Here is a 19350-nt window from a genome sequence, read left to right as displayed (position 1 = left end):
AGATGCACACACACGCACACGCGGAGACTTGTGAAACCGTCAGCACAATCAAACGGCAGCCCCGTCACCCCAAAGTTTACCTGTCCCCCCACACCTCCCTCCCTCCCAAAGTAACCACAGGTCTGCTTTCTATCATCAGCCAGTTTGTGTTTCCTAGAATTTTATATAAATGAAATCATGCAGCATGCTCTCTTTTTAGTCTAACTCCTTTCACTCAGCCAAATTATCTTTAGATTCATCTGCATTGACAGCATGTATCAACAGTTCATCTTCTAAAATTCCCTGTCTGGGTTTACCGCAGTTTGTTTGTCCACGTTGTTGATAAACGTCTGGTTGTCTCCGGGTCTTGGCTGTTACAGATACAGCTGCTGGGAAGGTTCACGTCCACACCTCTGTGTGAACAGTGCTTCCACTTCTCTTGGGTAAATAGGAGTGGAATGGATCCTGTTCTTCTGCTTCTTTGCATGTTTTTTTTACAGTTTATTTTTAGATACCATACATTGTGGATTTTGTTGGTGATGGATATTTTGTATTTACATAAATATTCTTAAATCCTGTTCTGGGAGGCAGTTAAGTTTTAACATGGAAAATGCTGATCCTTTCAGATCCTGTGGTTAATCTTTGTTAGACGGGACCAGAGCAGTGCTGATCTAGAGGTAATTTGCCCCAGTTCTGAGGCAAAACCCTTTCGAGTGTTTTACCCAGGGTCCTAACAACTCTGAGATACTCCGCACTGTTCCCTCCAAGCATTTGAGGCTGCTCTTGGAGTATCTTTTCTTTACCTTCCTTTTTTTTTTTGGCCACACTCCACAGCTTGCGAAATCTTAGTTTTCCCAACCAAAGATTGAACCTGAGCCCTTGGCAGTAAAAGCCTGGGGTCCTAACCACTGGACCACCAGGAAATTCCCTGGAGTATCTTTCCTCTTAGGCTCTCTCAGCTGATGGAGCAGACATGTATGTGTACATACAAACCCACATATGTACACATGTCTGTATTTCTATATACAGCTGTCTGTCTCTATGTTAAGGTAATATGAGTTCAAACAAATGTCTGCACCTCTAATCCACCACCTCATGGATCACTCTAGCCTCTTCTTATCTGTGAGCTCACACTCCAACAGTATCCACCATCCATCTAACCAACCATCCATCCATCCATCCACCATCCAATTATCCATCCATCATCCATCCATCCATCTACTATCTGTCCACCTACCATCCACCCATCATCCATCCATCCATCTACTATCTGTCCATCTACGATCCACCCATCATCCATCCATCCACCATCATTAAGTGAACATTTAGTTTTTCATTTCCAATGGAGTGCCTTCTACTTCTGCTTCACTGACGACGCCAAAGACTTTGACTGTGTGGATCACAACAAACTGTGGAAAATTCTTCAAGAGATGGGAATATCAGACCACCTTACCTTCCTCCTGAGAAACCTGCATGCAGATCAAGAAGCAACAGTTAGAACTGGACATGGAACAACAGATTGGTTCCAGATTGGTAAAGGAGTAGGTCAAGGCTGCTGTATATTGTCACCCTGCTTATTTAACTTATATGCAGAGTACATCATGTGAAATGCGGGCTGGATGAAGCACAAGCTGGAATCAAGATGGCTGGGAGAAATATCAATAATCTCAGATACGCAGATGATACCACCCTTACGGCAGAAAGCAAAGAGGAACTAAAGAACCTCTTGATGAAGGTGAAAGAGGAGAGTGAAAAAGCTGACTTAAAACTCAACATTCAAAAAACTAAGACCATAACATCTGGTCCCATTGCTTCATGGCAAATAGATGGGGAAACAGTGGAAACAGTGACAGACTATTTTCTTGGGCTCCAAAATCACTGCAGATGGTGACTGCAGCCATGAAATTGAAACATGCTTGCTCCTTGGAAGAAAAGCTCTGACAGAATTAGATAGTGTATTCAAAAGCAGAGACATTGCTTTGCCTACGTCAAAGTTATGTTTTTTTCCAAGAGTCATGTACGGATATGAGAGCTGGACAATAAAAAAGGCTGAGCACTGAAGAATCGATGCCTTCGAACTGTGGTGTTGGAGAAGACTCTTGAGAGTCCCTTGGACTGCAAGGAGATACAGCCAGTCCATCCTAAAGGAAATCAGTCCTGACTATTCATTGGAAGGACTGATGCTGAAGCTGAAGCTCCAATACTTTGGCCACCTGATGCAAAGAACTGACTGCTTGGAAAACACCCTGATGCTGGGAAAGATTGAAGGCGGGAGGAGAAGGGGACGACAGAGGATGACATGGTTGGATGGCATCACCGACTCGCTGGACATGAGTTTGAGCAAGCTCCAGGTATTGGTGATGGACAGAGAAGCCTGTTGTGCTGCAGTCCATGGGGTCACAAAGAGTCGGACATGACGGAATGACAGAACAGCAAGTACAGTGACATCAGAATTGCTCACCCAGAGCCCTGTCGGAAACAACCCTATCAGTGAGGACAGTGACCAGGTGCGGTTCCCCTTTCCTCTGGACTCACAGACTCCATGCATTTCCAAGATCATGCAGGCAAACATCTTCATCTAGGTTTCCTACAGATGTTCCCCACGTTTGTGATATACTTAGGTTGTATAATTGCATTCTCTGTGCCATTCTGGGGCCCCTGGACCTCCTCAATTATTTTTGTTTATTTGCACACCTTGAAATTCACTCTGAACTGTCGAACTCTGTGGATTTTGACAAATAAATTATGTTGTGTATTCACCATTACAATTTCACATGAATAGTTTCACCACCTCGAAAAAGCCACTGTGCTTCACCTATTCAACCCTGCCTCCCCCATCCCCACTCCAGCTGCTGAACTTTTTACCACCTATAGCTCTGCCTTTCTCCAAATGTCAGATATTAAGAACCACATATTTAGCCTTTTGGAACTGACTTTACCTATTGAGGGGCCTCTTGGCCTCTTAATTTTTGGCAATTAAGTGTAAAACTGCTAAAGCACTGTCCGCAATAGCCAAGGCATGGAAACCTCCTAAACATCCATCGACAGAGGAATGGATAAGGAAGATGTGGTACATATGTACGTACAATGGAATATCACTCGGACATTTAAAAAAACCAAAGTAATTTTTTCATTTTTCTCAGCCATTTGGAGCAACATGGATGCAACTGGAGATTATCATACTAAGTAAGTCGTGAAGAGAGAGACCAATATCATATGACATCACCTATGTGTGGGATCTAAAACATGACAAGAAATGAGCATATTTACAAAACAGAGACACACAGACGTAGAGAGCAGACTTGTGGTTACCAAGGGAGAGGAGGGGGAGGGAGGGGAGGATTGGGGGTTGGAATTAGCAGATGCAAACTAAGTAAAGACGGGTGGATAAACGACGAGGTCCTACTGTATAGCACAGGAACCACGTTCAATATCCTGTGATGAACCATGATGAAACAAACATGTGTATAACTGAGTCACTTTTCTGTACAGTAGTTATTAAACACAACGTTGTAAATCAACTATACTTCAGTAAAATGTTTTAAAAAGAATAAAGCTGCTGAAAACATTCACATGTAGGTTTTTGTGTGGACACACGTTTTCAGATAACTTTTGTCAACATTATTATTGTTGTTCAGTTGCGAAGTCTGGTCCAACTCTTTGCGACCCCATGGATTGCAGCACACCAGGCCTCCCTGTCCATCACCAAGTCCCAGAGTTCACTCAAACTCGTGTCCATTGAGTCAGTGATGCCATCCAACCATCTCATCCTCTGTCGTCCCCTTCTCTTGCCTTCTGTCTTTCCCAGCATCAGGGTCTTTTCCAAGGAGTCAGTTTTTTGCATCAGGTGCCCAATGTATTGGAGTTTCAGCTTCAGCATCAGTCCTTCCAATGAATGTTCATGACTGATCTCCTTTAGGAAGGACTGGTTGGGTCTCCTTGATGTTCAAGGGGCTCTCAAGAGTCTCCTCCATCACCGTGTGTCAATATCTAGCAGTGTGATTCTTTAAGACTGTTTTGCTTCATAAGAAGCTGCCAAACTGTCTTTCAAAGTGGCTGCACCAATCTGCTTCCCTAGAATGAGAGTGTCTTTTCCTCCACCTCCTCACCATCATTTGATGGTGTCAGTTTTTTTTTTATTTTAGCCATTCTAATAGCTGCACAGTGATGTCTTGTTTTAATTCACAGTTTCCCAGTGACCATTGATGGGAAGCATGTTTTCATGTTCTTGCTTGCTATCTGTGTGTCTTCTTCAGCCAGATATCTATTCAGATCCTTTGCCTGTTTTTAATTGAGGTTTTTAGTTTCATTACTGCCAAGTTGTAAGACTCGTTCATGTATTTTGGGTGCAAGTCTATCACTGGGTATGTGTTTTGCAAATAGCTTCCCCCGGTCTGTGCCTTGTCTTTTCATTTTCTTAACAGTGTCTTCTGCAGAGCAGGAGTTTTTAATTTTAAGAAAACCCAACTTCTTTTTCTCTTGGGTTGTGCTTCTGGGTTGCCCACATGGATTTTTATTGTCTTTCTGGTGCAATTTACTGAGTTAACAAGTACGAAATGGCTGGAAGGGAGGATGCAAAAAAAAAGCAAGTCTGTGTGGGACACTTCAGTTTCTGGTAATGAAGAATAAAACTGTTGTGAGCATTCGTATGTATAGGCTGCTCATGAAGCGGCCTTTTCTATAGAGCCAAGATTTGGTCCATTTTGTTTTGATTTTTATGGAGTAAAGAGTACAGTTTTTTTTTTTTTTTTAGTTGGGGAGTCCCTGGCTGGGGGAGCTTCCAGATGTCCCTGCCCGGGTCGCTGTGGGAGGGCTGGGCCAGGACTGACACAGGAAGGGAGCCCTACCCACCCGCTGAAGCCTCCGCAGCGACAGCCCAGGGCGGTGGAGTGGGGGAGCTGGGGGAGTGGGTGGGCGGGGGTCAGATCCTCAGAAAGCTGGCCTGGATGGTGGATGGTGAGGGCACGGAAGTTCACCAACCCCCCCTTCTTTCCCTAGACACCCTGTCCCCGGCCTCGAGCCCCTCGTCCGTCTCCTGCCCCACGGTCCCTGGCAGCGCTGAGGAGTCATCCAGTATCGCCCTGAACATCGAGTGTAGGATCTGTGGGGACAAAGCCTCCGGCTACCACTACGGCGTCCACGCGTGCGAGGGCTGCAAGGTACGGGGCCCTGGGTGCGGAGAAAAGTGGCCTTCAGGGACCACGTGTGCTTCCCTTTATTTTATATGCAAATGTTTGTTGTTAGTGAGAAAGATCTGCCAAAGGGCGTCCCTGGTGGCTCAGTGGTAGAGAATCCGCCCGCAATGCAGGAGCCGCAGGAGACGCGGGCTCAGTCCCTGGGTGGGGAAGGTCCCCGGAGAAGGAATACCCGCTCCAGTATTCTTGCTTGGAAAATGCCATGGACAACAAGAGCCTGGCAGGCTACAGTCCACGGGGTGGCCCAGAGTCGGACACGACGGAAGTGGCTCGGTACAAGCACGTGAAAGCCGTCGATCAGAAACTGATCCCAGGAGCAGGCTCGTTTTGCTCTGTGGAGAGCCTGTGGCGTATTGCTGGGCTGCTCCTTATACGTGATGAGGCAAGTGTGCTATTTGAAAGAGAATGAGCCACGGCGAGGCTGCTGCCTTCACGGTGACGCGAGGTCAGAGAGCTTTGGCGCACATTCTCTCTCCATCGTCCTCAGAAGGCCGCAGAGGGCGGTGGTCCTCCCGAGAATCGGCCACGTCAGGACCCCACAGCGCATGCCGGCCCACGGCCAGACCCTGGGCCGAGCCCTCCGCAGCCTCTGCGGCTCGCCCTGCAGTGTGCCCTTGGGGCCAGGGGCCCGTCCACCTGAACCGCGGGCTCCACAGCATGTATTTTGCTCCTTGCAAAGCTGTCTTTCCACTGGGCCATGATTTAGTCACCTTTGTTTACTTTGGGTTTTTTTAAAGTTGTTTCTCACTGGGTAAAGTTTAAGATGCTTTTATAAAGTAAGAAAGTTATTTACAACCAGCTGGCCTCCCTTTATTATATAATCTTTATCTTTTAGACAGTTTATGTTCTCCCACAAAAATGCTTAGAACATTTTCATCACCCATATGGACCTGTTCTCTGAGAAGAGAAAGTCACATTTGTAGAAATCTTAGCTGGGTGGAGTCACTCTTTGGGGGACTGTGTGTTTGCCTAGGTGAGGATGTATTGGTATTACTTTGAATTTTGCCTCATTTTCTTACTTTTCCTTTTCCATGTAATGAAATTTCAAATTTTCAACTTGCCTCAATTATATCAGACTTTTTTAAAAAAATTAAGAACTTTATTTATTTATTTGCCCATGCTGTGCTGCACGTGGGATCTCGTTCCCCAGCCAGGGATCAAACCCGTGCCCCCTGCACTGGGAGCGCAGAGTCTTAACCACGGGGCCACCGGGGAAGTCCCTACATTGGACTTTTTAGATGAACCATTTCTCTACATTTAGTTCATCTTAAAAGAGACAATAAATGAACAACAAGAAGCATGAATAAAGGAATGACATTGATTCATCAGTGGTCCCACTCTTTAACAAACTGTATGTTAATCCGCAGGGTTTCTTTAGGCGAACGATTCGGCTGAAGCTGGTGTATGACAAATGTGACCGTAGTTGCAAGATTCAGAAGAAGAATCGGAATAAGTGCCAATACTGTCGTTTCCACAAGTGCCTTTCGGTTGGGATGTCCCATAATGGTAGGTAAGGTTGTCTCTCAAGCTTTACCCACCCATGCCTCGTCTGCCTCCCTCATGGGCTCGGAATGTGCTGTACTTTGATGAATGTGCTGCAGCATTTAATACTCAGGTCTTTTTGTAACACAAGAGCCTAAGAAAGTAAGTCTCAAAGAGCAGAGGTCCAGTAGAGCCCTTGGAATTATGGTTAAAAACTTCAAATGGTGAAACCTGCAAATAAGATTTTGCAACCAACTGGAAATCACAGAGATAATGTTCATATCTTATATATGAAGTGTGTGCCATTTCAAACATTTTACCATATTATAGGTTTAATTACATTCAATCATACTCTTATTTTAATATCTTTTATTTGGCCATGTGGTATGTGGGATCCTTTTCCAACCAGGGATCAGACCCACGCTCCCTGCATTGGAAGTGTGGAGTCCGAACCACTGGACCACCAGGGAAGGCCCCCTACTCTTATTTTAAAACATGCCAACTACTACGTCAAAGTTTAAAATGATGTTCATGAGAGTTGCATGTCTGCCTTCTGAAGGAGAAAAAGGTAACAGTTAACTCCTTCTAAGCTCGCTTTCATCTCCTTGATTGGAAGGGTCAATTATATACTTAATGACATGAAGTGACCTTGAGCCCATCCTATTGGTGAAGTGAGTAATGGTGCTAATTTTTATTTTAACCTTTTGGTTTTAAAAGTCTGGGATATATGGAGTTTGAGTAGTACGTTCACCTCTCCGAGGGAGAAAGCTGAGTCGTGGAGAAGTGCGTTCTGACTTCCTGGTAATGTTCGGCCACAGTTTAACCCGTGGTGTGAACTTTCCCTGTAGCTGTTAGTCATCACTCCCCGTTATGTCCTTCATTTCTCTGTTTTCCATGATTCTGTATCTCCCCTCCGACCCCCAGCAATTCGGTTTGGACGAATGCCAAGATCTGAAAAAGCAAAATTGAAAGCAGAAATCCTCACGTGTGAACATGACCTAGAAGATTCCGAAACCGCAGATCTCAAGTCTCTGGCCAAGAGGATTTATGAGGCCTACTTGAAGAACTTCAACATGAACAAGGTCAAGGCCCGGGTCATCCTTGCCGGGAAGACCAACAACAATCCGGTAGGTGGCTCTGCTCTGCTTGTTACAGTCTGACGGCTCCCTGGGCCACCCGTCAGCACGCGTCATAGCAGAGGGTGGAGGAAGTATGTTCTGAATGTTGAGAAAATAATATTTATCCCCAAGGCAAACGACAGACAATGCAATGGAAACATTTTCGTTCAGAGACTATGAAACTCAGCCTGACAGCAATTCCTATCCATTTGATCCACCTCAAAGCTCCCAGCAACCAAGTTAGTATACTGACTGGTAATTAATGTGCCCAAAAACTCTGTTTAATAGTTTACCAGATTCTAGAGCTGTGTAAGTGATTTTTTTTTAATCTCAGAAAATGAAACCATTCCCTTCTGACTCAAAATGTGCCCTTGTATCCTTGCTCCTAAAAAAATACTCTCTCCTCTCCAGTGTTCCCCCTTCCTACCCACCCCTCATCTGCTTTTTCTCCAGGGAGAAGCAAATGACAGCTCCAGGCTTAGAAGGGGTCCTCTTGTTTTCATTAACTTTATTTTTCCTGTCTTTTGGACGGTTCTGGACCTTCTTGGGAGCAACTAAGAATGTCCCTGGTGTACCTGGCCCCCACCCCACAGTGAGCCAAGCCTCTGTCTCCGTTACAGGACTGATCTCAGAGTGGCCTTCAAAGCAGGGCATGGCCCGAGGTTGGCAAATCAAGACGTTCTGCCTCTTCCCTATGAGCGTGGTGCAACAGGTTTAATTTGTACTAATGAGTAGCTTGAAGCCATCCCTGTTGGGAATTACAAGCTGCAACTTTTAGTCACAGGAAAGTAAAGCATTTCACAAGCTGCTTACTTTCATGAACACACCCAGCCTCTTCTTTACTGAGTCTTTTCATTCTTCGGTGATTTCTCCAATGAAATAGGCTGAGGTACTTTAGAAGGGTTTGAGCAAACTCTCGTTAAATTGGTAAAGCTGCACCCACGCTGGGCCAGCACAGACTCAGTCCTTTCCACATCACAGGGGTGAAAGCAAAGTAACCTTTCACCTTTGAATTTCTTTCCTGGAAATGACTGGTATAGCCCCAAGTTGTTGCTGTTGTTCAGTTGCTAAGTCATGTCTGACTCTTCGCGACCCCATGGACCGCAGCACACCAGGCTTCCCTGTCCTTCACCATCTCCCAGAGTTTGCTCACTCATGTGCATTGAGTCGGTGATGCCATCCAACCATCTCATCCTCTGTCGTCCCCTTCTCCTCCCACCTTCAATCTTTCCCAGCATCAGGGTCTTTTCCAGTGAGTCAGCTCTTCCCATCTGGTGGCCAAAGTATTTTAACTTCAGCCTCAGCATCAGTCCTTCCAATGAACAGTCAGGGTTGATTTCCTTTAGGATTGACTGGTTTGATCTTGTAGTCCAAATTTTTTATCTCTTTGAATCTTTTGAGATGTTGCTGAGATCTTCTACTTCTCCCTTGGGTTTTCAGAATGTAAAGCAAACTTAAAAGTCATCTTTACTCTGAGCCAAACACTTTTGTTTAATATTAACTTGATTTCTGTACAGTATCTTTCCCATACGTCACTGAGGTCCACGTACTCCAAGGAGGAGCCCGTCACCCAAGGCCAGAGTGGAAACCTGGACAGTTGAGGACTATCACACAGTGACTTGGGGAGAGGAATCTGTGTTTTGGCCTTAAGGAAATAAATAATAGACAAGCAGTCTAGGACTGGGCTTCACTGGATAGCAAAAGTGGAGTTCAGGGTACCGCTAAGGGTCCGTCTCTAGCTTCTGCCCCCACCTCCAAACCACCGCATCACGGATACCAGTTGGAAAGGGGGTGTCCAGGGGACAGTCACTGCCTTTGATGACCCTGTTTGCTCCCAGGTGGGCTCACTTCCCACCCCATGCCCTGCATACATGGAGATGTGGCCCTTCTCCTGTCTATCTGGCCTGCCCAGGGCACGCCAGAGCTTGGAGCATCCAACTTGGGGCCACAGTCTCGGCTGCTCCCTCTGTGCTCAGACGGAGGCAGACCTGCCCACGCATGGTGGGTCTTGGACTGGCACCCCCTCCCACCACGCCCTGGGGTATCACACCTATAACTTCAGTTGTCAGTAGGCTGAAAAGCATGCTGTTTTATACTGTGTCGAGAAATGTGTAGTAAAACCTCATCAAGAGCTTGTTAGATAATGTCATCCAAAGCAATTCTACCAAATAACTCACAATTAAATTTCCCCTAAAAGATGGCGCTGCCTAAGTTTTCACAGAAAATGCTCTTTGAATGTGTTTCGGAAATGAACTCTTATAGGGAACACCGTTAATACACATAAAACACTTCAGGTGTGAGCAAAAAAAAAATGTCATCAGTGAGGGGAGCCTTCTGGACTCGGCCTGGAGTGATTTGGGGTGGGTGCTCCCCAGGTGGCACTGGTGGTAAAGAAGCCACCTGCCCATGCCGGAGACCTGAAGAGGTGAGGGTGTGGTCCCTGGGTCAGGAAGGTCTCCCGGAGGAGGGCATGTCAACCCACTCCAGTGTTCTTGCCTGAGGAATTCAACAGAGGAGCCTGGAGGGCGACAGTCCATAGGATCACAAAGAGGGTGACTAAAGGGACTTAGCATGCGTGCACGCACAATTCTGAGGGGAAAGTGGACAGCTTTCTGCCTTGTACTGTTTAAACTTTTTATGATGTGCTTCACTGATTTGAAATGACCACCTGTAACATCAGATATATTCATATTCAGGCTTGAGTAGAAAAGGCTCATTCCGAAGTTAAATGAAAGCTTCTAGGACTTCTAAAATAGTCTAATGGATAATACTTCTCAATAAAGTTTGGCAAACTTTCAAGGGTCTTACTCTACAATTTCTTTTTGGCTGTAACAAACATGATTTTAAATGTTCACACTTGTTTTGAATCCAAATGGTTTCTAATTTTGCCTGTTAATGAGGCCTGCCTTCCAAAACCCAACTGATAATTTTATAAAACTGAAATACTCGTTATGATCGAAGTCTTCATTTATGAGAGAATGTTTCACGTAAAACTAGTCCAGGGCCGGCATCCTGGGTGTGTGTGTGCTGTCTCACACCGCCCCCCCCATAGCGGGCCCTGCACTGGGGTTTCATGCTCTCTGTCACTGTCTTGAAAGTCTTAATCGCTTCTGAGTAAGTGACTGGCATGTTGCACTAGGCCCTGAAAATTATGTAGCCAGTCTGTGCTAGTCCTATGAAATGTCCTACCAATAATAAAAATAATAATAATAAATAGGCATTCTGTAGTCAAACACTGGAAACCGCTGCTTATGCTAACCCAGTTCTATTTTTTTAATAAATTTTTTTAGCAGGTGATTTCTTTTTTAAAAAATATTTATTTGGTTGCATCAGGTCTTAGTTGAGGCGTGAGATCTTTCATTGTGGCGCACAGACTCTCTAGTTTGGGCTCAGCAGCATGCGATGTGGGATCTTAGTTCCCGACCAGGGATTGAACTGGCATCCCCTGCATTACAAGGCCTTAACCATTGGACCACCAGGGAAGTCCCTAACTCCATTCTTAAAGATTGACGATGTACACTCATTATGTTAAAGACGCTGGCAGGCCATAACTTCGTTTAGCTCAGTATTTTTCCAGTGCCTTTTTTTTTTTAACAGCAAAATTCATTTTTTAAAAAATTCATGGAACATTTTTATTTCTGCTGAATGTGCTTTTAAAAACTCAGTGATCTGTATAAAGTCAAGGTGGCCTTATATTGTATTTTCTGCAATTGAGGGAATACTGCCATCTATCCCTTAAATCCAAGCTCCAATTTCATAGAAACTGCCCCCAAACTTTCCCCCCAAAAGGTCAACCTGTCCTGCTTTTAAAGTCTTTGGAAAAAGATAGTTTTAGTCTTTCTCCATCAAACCTGAGATTGTTTGAAATTTGGCTTTAACTTTTGTATTCAGGATGTTTGCAGTCCTTCACAGATAATTTAAAAAATACTCCCTTGCCTCAGATGCGAAATCAGATCCTTTTTTTTTTTTTGGTTCAAGACTATCTTGCGAATTCTAATTCTGTTTAGACATTTCAAAGACAGTGAGTCAGATTATCCCAGCACCTCCGCCTCTGTGCCAGGTACCCACAGGTGCCCTGCAGGTGGCTCATCCCGATGCTCGTGAGCCCAGAAAGGGCACACGTCATGCTGTGGGGCCCGGAGGCACTGTCAGTGATGTGATCTGCCCACTTGCAGAGTGGTTCTTAAAATCACTGGGCTGCCCGTCCACTCAGTGTTTGTCCAGCGGGGGCTGAACATAATGCCTCAGCCCGCGTCCTCACCGGCCTGTAGAAGAGTCAGAGTGCTGCCTCGGAGACGGCCGTTTCTTCTGCTCCGCATAAAGCCCTGGCTGCATCTTGGCTGCAGTGTTTATCTGTGCCCGTTTTCCCAAGCCCCACCAGACACACCGTCTCTCCTGAGCACACTGGCTCCAAATCCATGGCCCGCCATCTTATCTGTCCTCCACTGCGTTAGTCGCTCAGTCATGTCTGACTCTTTGCAACCCCATGGACTGTAGCCCCTCAGCCTCCTCTGTCTATGGGATTCTCCAGGGAAGACTACTGGAGTGGGTTGCCATCCCTTTTCCAGGGGATCTTCCCGGCCCAGGGATCGAACCCAGGTGTCCCGCATTCAAGGCAGATTCTTTCCCACCTGAGCTACCGGGGCAGCCCATTAGATCTTTATAAAATGATAGGACTGGTGGGTTTAGATGCACATGGTAAGGCCATGTTTCGGGAGCTGCCACAAGCATTTGGAGATTGTGGAGACTGTCTCAGAATGTGGAGCAGTGGTGGGGAGATTTCAGTCTCCTGCATCAGGAAAGGGGGTCCTGCAAGGCTTTCTGGTTTATCCCCAGAGAGCAAGAGTTTAACAGTACGTGTTTGTTTAGTTCTACACAGATGCCAACTTTCTGAGTTACATTTATTTACATGCGAAATTTATTCATTCAATAGTCAGTGTTGGGTAAGTTATCTCTAACGTTCATAAAATGGAAAAACTAAAAATTATGGTATGAATAATTTTCCTGGAGGAGGGCATGGCAACCCACTCCAGTATTCTTGCCTGGAGAATCCCATGGACAAGAGGAGCCTGGCAGGGATATGGTCCATGGGGTCGCAAAGAGTCTGATACGACTGAAGCGACTTAGTATGCATGCACGTATGAACAATTTACCAAGTGAAAGTGAAGTTGCTCAGTCGTGTTCAACTCTTTGCAACCCTATGGACTGTAGCCCTTCAGGTTCCTCCATCCATGGGATTTTACAGGCACGAATACTGGAGTGGGTTGCCATTTCCTTCTCCAGGGGATCTTCCTGACCCAGGCATCAAACCTGGGTTTCCTGCATTGCAAGCAGATTCTTTACTGTCTGAACCACCAGGAAATCCCAACTTACCAGAAGTTCATAGTTAAAATAGCACATATTCCCCAATGATCAGTGACTATGATCATTTCATTTGTTTTATCACTTTTCATTGAGTTAAATATGACTTTGCCAAAATAAACACTAGGATTTGGTTTTTTAGAGTCTCTGGAATAAATGAACCATTATTGTTTATAGCTCAAGGCTTGAAGCCCTTGTAGCTCAGGGCTTCCCTTTTAGCTAAGTCGGTAAAGAATCTGCCGCAATGCAGGAGACGTGGGTTCGATTCCTGGGTGGGAAGATCCCCTGGAGAAGGAAATGACTACCCACTCCAGTATTCTCGCCTGGAGGATCCCATGGACAGAGGAGCCTGGCGGGCTACAGTCCATGGGGTCACAAGAGTCGGGCACAACTTAGCAACTAAACCACTAAACCCCCAAACCACCACCACCATTGTTTATAGAAAAAAAGACATTGTAATGACTGGCTATTGCAGTGGCATTTGGGAATCCAGAGAAAATTATCAAATATTTAGAGTGGTTAGCTAATATTCTCTTTCTTGTGAGCTTTATTGCCAAAATCAGTACTTCACTTTGTTGCTGTTGGCCGTGCTGGGATCTTAGTTCCCTGACCAGGGACTGAACCCAGGCCCAAAGCAGTGGAATCACGGAATCCTAACGACTGGACTGCCAGGGAAGTCCTTCACTTCCTTAGCAATGAAATTCCCACCCAGTTTCAGGCGATGATGATGACCATCTTTTTTGGTGTGTGTTGTCCTCTATTAAAAGTCTTTTTGTCCCCAACTAATTTTGAGGTTGTTTAAGAATGAGGACTGTGTTTTGTACATACTTTGATTCTCAGGTGGCTGAAATACAGTTTCATGATAATTAAGAGGACAGCTTGTTGCCAATCAGCCAACTGATCGCAGTGTCTCTGTCCCCAGCCTTTCGTCATCCACGACATGGAGACGCTGTGTCTGGCCGAGAAGACCCTGGTGGCCAAGCTGGTGGCCAACGGCATCCAGAACAAGGAGGCGGAGGTCCGCATTTTCCACTGCTGCCAGTGCACGTCCGTGGAGACCGTCACTGAGCTCACGGAGTTCGCCAAGTCCATCCCGGGGTTTGCAAACTTGGACTTGAATGACCAGGTCACGCTGCTGAAGTATGGTGTTTACGAAGCCATATTTGCCATGCTGTCTTCTGTGATGAATAAAGACGGGATGTTGGTAGCCTATGGGAATGGCTTCATAACCCGTGAATTCCTTAAAAGCCTAAGAAAACCCTTCTGCGATATCATGGAGCCCAAGTTCGACTTCGCGATGAAGTTCAATGCACTGGAGCTGGACGACAGTGATATCTCCCTCTTTGTGGCCGCTATCATTTGCTGTGGAGGTAGGTTGCTGATCTCCCGTCGGGGCCAGGGTGCTTCCGGCCTCCCGTCTCCAGGGCCTGGCAGCGCTAAATCCGATGTGAGTGGGATGGAGCCGCCACTGGGGGGAGGTGAGGAGGGCGTCCGAGCTCCCACAGTTAAACTAACCGGGATTCAGTGAGAAGGAGGTCCGTGTCGGATCATATTGTAGCAAAGGTAACTTTTCCTGTTTCAGAGCATTCACTTTTTATTTTTAACCATTCTTATTTTATACTGGAGTATAGTTGGTTTACAGTTTTGTTAGTTTCAGGTGTACGGCGAAGTGAATCAGATACACATACACGGACGTCTCTTCTTTTTCAGATTATTTTCCCATTTAGGTTGTTACAGCGCAGTAGGTCCCTGTGGCACATAGTAGGTCTCTGCTGATTATTTTATGTACGGCAGTGTGTCTATGTCAATCCCAAACTTCGTGTTACTTTATATAAAACACATTATCCGCCTACCGAACAGGATATGTGGGTTCAGTCCCTGGGTCAGGAAGGCTCCACAGAGAAGGAAATGGCAACCCAGAGGAGCCTCCTGGGCTGCAGCTCACAGGGTCGCAGAAGAGTCGGCACGGCTGCGTGACTGAGTGACAAGACAGCAATGCATTTCTGAAGTAGGAATATGCCCCTGTGGATCCACACGAATATATATTTTATTTGTAACAGGATGTACTATATCAGGGCTTTCTCGGTGGCTCAGACAGTAAAGAATCTGCCTGTAATGCAGGAGACCTGGGTTTGATCCCTGGGTCAGGAAGATCCCCTGGAGAAGGGAACGGCAACCCACTCCAGTAATAAAATATATTAGGTGGCATTTTCCTGGTGGTTCAGCAATAAAGAATCCATTTGTCAATGCAGGAGATGCAGGTTTGATCCCTCGGTTGGGAAGATCCCCTTGAGAAGGAAATGGCAACCCACTCCAGTATTCGTGCCTGGGAAATCCCAAGGACAGAGGAGCCTGGCGGGCTACAGTCCATGAGGTCGCAAAGAGTTGGGCATGACTGAAGGATTAAACGACAACAAAATATATTAAGTATCATTAATAATTAAAATTTACGGATATGTATTATTATCATGGGCTTCCCTTGTGGCTCAGCTGGTAAAGAATCCGCCTGCAATGCGGGACACCTAGGTTTTATCCCTGGGTTCAGAAGATCCCCTGGAGAAGGGAAAGGCTGCCCACTCCAGGATTCTGGCCTGGAGAGTCCCGCGGACCGTATGGCCCCTGGGGTCGCAGAGTCAGACACGACTGAGTGAGAAGGTCCCCTGGAGAAGGGAAAGGCTGCCCACTCCAGGATTCTGGCCTGGAGAGTCCCATGGACCGTATGGCCCCTGGGGTCGCAGAGTCAGACACGACTGAGTGAGAAGGTCCCCTGGAGAAGGGAAAGGCTGCCCACTCCAGGATTCTGGCCTCGACAGTCCCATGGACCGTATGGCCCCTGGGGTCGCAAGGAGTCAGACACGACTGAGTGAGAAGGTCCCCTGGAGAAGGGAAAGGCTGCCCACTCCAGGATTCTGGCCTGGAGAGTCCCACGGACCGTATGGCCCCTGGGGTCGCAGAGTCAGACACGACTGAGTGAGAAGATCCCCTGGAGAAGGGAAAGGCTGCCCACTCCAGGATTCTGGCCTGGAGAGTCCCGCGGACCGTATGGCCCCTGGGGTCGCAGAGTCAGACACGACTGAGTGAGAAGATCCCCTGGAGAAGGGAAAGGCTGCCCACTCCAGGATTCTGGCCTGGAGAGTCCACGGACCGTATGGCCCCTGGGGTCGCAGAGTCAGACACGACTGAGTGAGAAGGTCCCCTGGAGAAGGGAAAGGCTGCCCACTCCAGGATTCTGGCCTGGAGAGTCCACGGACCGTATGGCCCCTGGGGTCGCAGAGTCAGACACGACTGAGTGAGAAGGTCCCCTGGAGAAGGGAAAGGCTGCCCACTCCAGGATTCTGGCCTGGAGAGTCGCACGGACTGTATGGCCCCTGGGGTCGCAGAGTCAGACACGACTGAGTGAGAAGATCCCCTGGAGAAGGGAAAGGCTGCCCAGTCCAGGATTCTTGCCTAGAGAGTCCCGCGGACCATATGGCCCCAGGGGTCGCAGAGTCAGACACGACTGAGTGAGAAGATCCCCTGGAGAAGGGAAAGGCTGCCCACTCCAGGATTCTGGCCTGGAGAGTCCGTCGGACCGTATGGCCCCTGGGGTCGCAGAGTCAGACACGACTGAGTGAGAAGGTCCCCTGGAGAAGGGAAAGGCTGCCCACTCCAGGATTCTGGCCTGGAGAGTCCCATGGACCGTATGGCCCCTGGGGTCGCAGAGTCAGACACGACTGAGTGAGAAGGTCCCCTGGAGAAGGGAAAGGCTGCCCACTCCAGGATTCTGGCCTGGAGAGTCCCAAGGACAATATAGCCCCTGGGGTCGCAGAGTCAGACACGACTGAGTGAGAAGGTCCCCTGAAGAAGGGAAAGGCTGCCCACTCCAGGATTCTGGCCTGGAGAGTCCCACGGACCGTATGGCCCCTGGGGTCGCAATGTCAGACACGACTGAGTGAGAAGATCCCCTGGAGAAGGGAAAGGCTGCCCAACCAGGATTCTGGCCTGGAGAGTCCCATGGACCATATGGCCCCTGGGGTCGCAGAGTCAGACACGACTGAGTGAGAAGATCCCCTGGAGAAGGGAAAGGCTGCCCACTCCAGGATTCTGGCCTGGAGAGTCCCGCGGACCGTATGGCCCCTGGGGTCGCAGAGTCAGACACGACTGAGTGAGAAGGTCCCCTGGAGAAGGGAAAGGCTGCCCACTCCAGGATTCTGGCCTGGAGAGTCCCACGGACCGTATGGCCCCTGGGGTCGCAGAGTCAGACACGACTGAGTGAGAAGGTCCCGTGGAGAAGGGAAAGGCTGCCCACTCCAGGATTCTGGCCTGGAGAGTGCCGCGGACCGTATGGCCCCTGGGGTCACAAGGAGTGAGACACGACTGAGTGAGAAGGTCCCCTGGAGAAGGGAAAGACTGCCCACTCCAGGATTCTGGCCTGGAGAGTCCCGCGGACCGTATGGCCCCTGGGGTCGCAAGGAGTGAGACACGACTGAGTGAGAAGATCCCCTGGAGAAGGGAAAGGCTGCCCACTCCAGGATTCTGGGTGGAGAGTCCCGCGGACCGTATGGCCCCTGGGGTCGCAGAGTCAGACACGACTGAGTGAGAAGGTCCCCTGGAGAAGGGAAAGGCTGCCCACTCCAGGATTCTGGCCTGGAGTGTCCCACGGACCGTATGGCCCCTGGGGTCGCAGAGTCAGACAGGACTGAATGAGAAGATCCCCTGAGGAAGGGAAAGGCTGCCCACTCCAGGATTCTGGCCTGGAGAGTCCCATGGACCATATGGCCCCTGGGGTCGCAGAGTCAGACACGACTGATTGAGAAGATCCCCTGGAGAAGGGAAAGGCTGCCCACTCCAGGATTCTGGCCTGGAGAGTCCCGCGGACCGTATGGCCCCTGGGGTCGCAGAGTCAGACACGACTGAGTGAGAAGGTCCCCTGGAGAAGGGAAAGGCTGCCCACTCCAGGATTCTGGCCTGGAGAGTCCCGCGGACCGTATGGCCCCTGGGGTCGCAGAGTCAGACACGACTGAGTGAGAAGGTCCCCTGGAGAAGGGAAAGGCTGCCCACTCCAGGATTCTGGCCTGGAGAGTCCCGCGGACCGTATGGCCCCTGGGGTCACAAGGAGTGAGACACGACTGAGTGAGAAGGTCCCCTGGAGAAGGGAAAGGCTGCCCACTCCAGGATTCTGGCCTGGAGAGTCCCGCGGAACGTATGGCCCCTGGGGTCGCAAGGAGTGAGACACGACTGAGTGAGAAGATCCCCTGGAGAAGGGAAAGGCTGCCCACTCCAGGATTCTGGCCTGGAGAGTCCCGCGGACTGTATGGCCCCTGCGGTCACAAGGAGTGAGACACGACTGAGTGAGAAGATCCCCTGGAGAAGGGAAAGGCTGCCCACTCCAGGATTCTGGCCTGGAGAGTCCCGCGGACCGTATGGCCCCTGGGGTCGCAGAGTCAGACACGACTGAGTGAGAAGGTCCCCTGGAGAAGGGAAAGGCTGCCCACTCCAGGATTCTGGCCTGGAGTGTCCCACGGACCGTATGGCCCCTGGGGTCGCAGAGTCAGGCACGACTGAGTGAGAAGGTCCCCTGTAGAAGGGAAAGGCTGCCCACTCCAGGATTCTGGCCTGGAGAGTCCCACGGACCGTATGGCCCCTGGGGTCGCAGAGTCAGACACGACTGAGTGAGAAGGTCCCCTGGAGAAGGGAAAGGCTGCCCACTCCAGGATTCTGGCCTGGAGAGTCGCACGGACTGTATGGCCCCTGGGGTCGCAGAGTCAGACACGACTGAGTGAGAAGGTCCCCTGGAGAAGGGAAAGGCTGCCCACTCCAGGATTCTGGCCTGGAGAGTCCCACGGACCGTATGGCCCCTGGGGTCGCAGAGTCAGACACGACTGAGTGAGAAGGTCCCCTGGAGAAGGGAAAGGCTGCCCACTCCAGGATTCTGGCCTGGAGAGTCGCACGGACTGTATGGCCCCTGGGGTCGCAGAGTCAGACACGACTGAGTGAGAAGATCCCCTGGAGAAGGGAAAGGCTGCCCAGTCCAGGATTCTTGCCTGGAGAGTCCCGCGGACCGTATGGCCCCTGGGGTCGCAGAGTCAGACACGACTGAGTGAGAAGATCCCCTGGAGAAGGGAAAGGCTGCCCACTCCAGGATTCTGGCCTGGAGAGTCCCGCGGACCGTATGGCCCCTGGGGTCGCAGAGTCAGACACGACTGAGTGAGAAGATCCCCTGGAGAAGGGAAAGG

At 48.8% G+C, this 19350-nt stretch overlaps 1 protein-coding gene across 3 annotated transcripts in view; it reads left to right on the top strand.

Moving 5' to 3' along the window:
* Positions 1-19350, top strand: part of PPARA (peroxisome proliferator activated receptor alpha) — a 78916-nt gene that overhangs the window by 44819 nt on the left and 14747 nt on the right. For all 3 annotated transcript variants that reach the window (XM_061124337.1, XM_061124338.1, XM_061124339.1), the window contains exons 4-7: positions 4978-5138; positions 6542-6680; positions 7581-7783; positions 14058-14505. In XM_061124337.1, coding sequence (XP_060980320.1) covers positions 4978-5138; positions 6542-6680; positions 7581-7783; positions 14058-14505 — 951 coding nt within the window. The remainder of the gene's footprint in view (positions 1-4977; positions 5139-6541; positions 6681-7580; positions 7784-14057; positions 14506-19350) is intronic.

Source organism: Dama dama, chromosome 22 (assembly GCF_033118175.1).
Source record: "Dama dama isolate Ldn47 chromosome 22, ASM3311817v1, whole genome shotgun sequence".
In the NCBI taxonomy this organism is placed as follows: Eukaryota; Metazoa; Chordata; class Mammalia; order Artiodactyla; family Cervidae; genus Dama; species Dama dama.
This window is presented reverse-complemented; position numbering and strand designations above follow the sequence as displayed.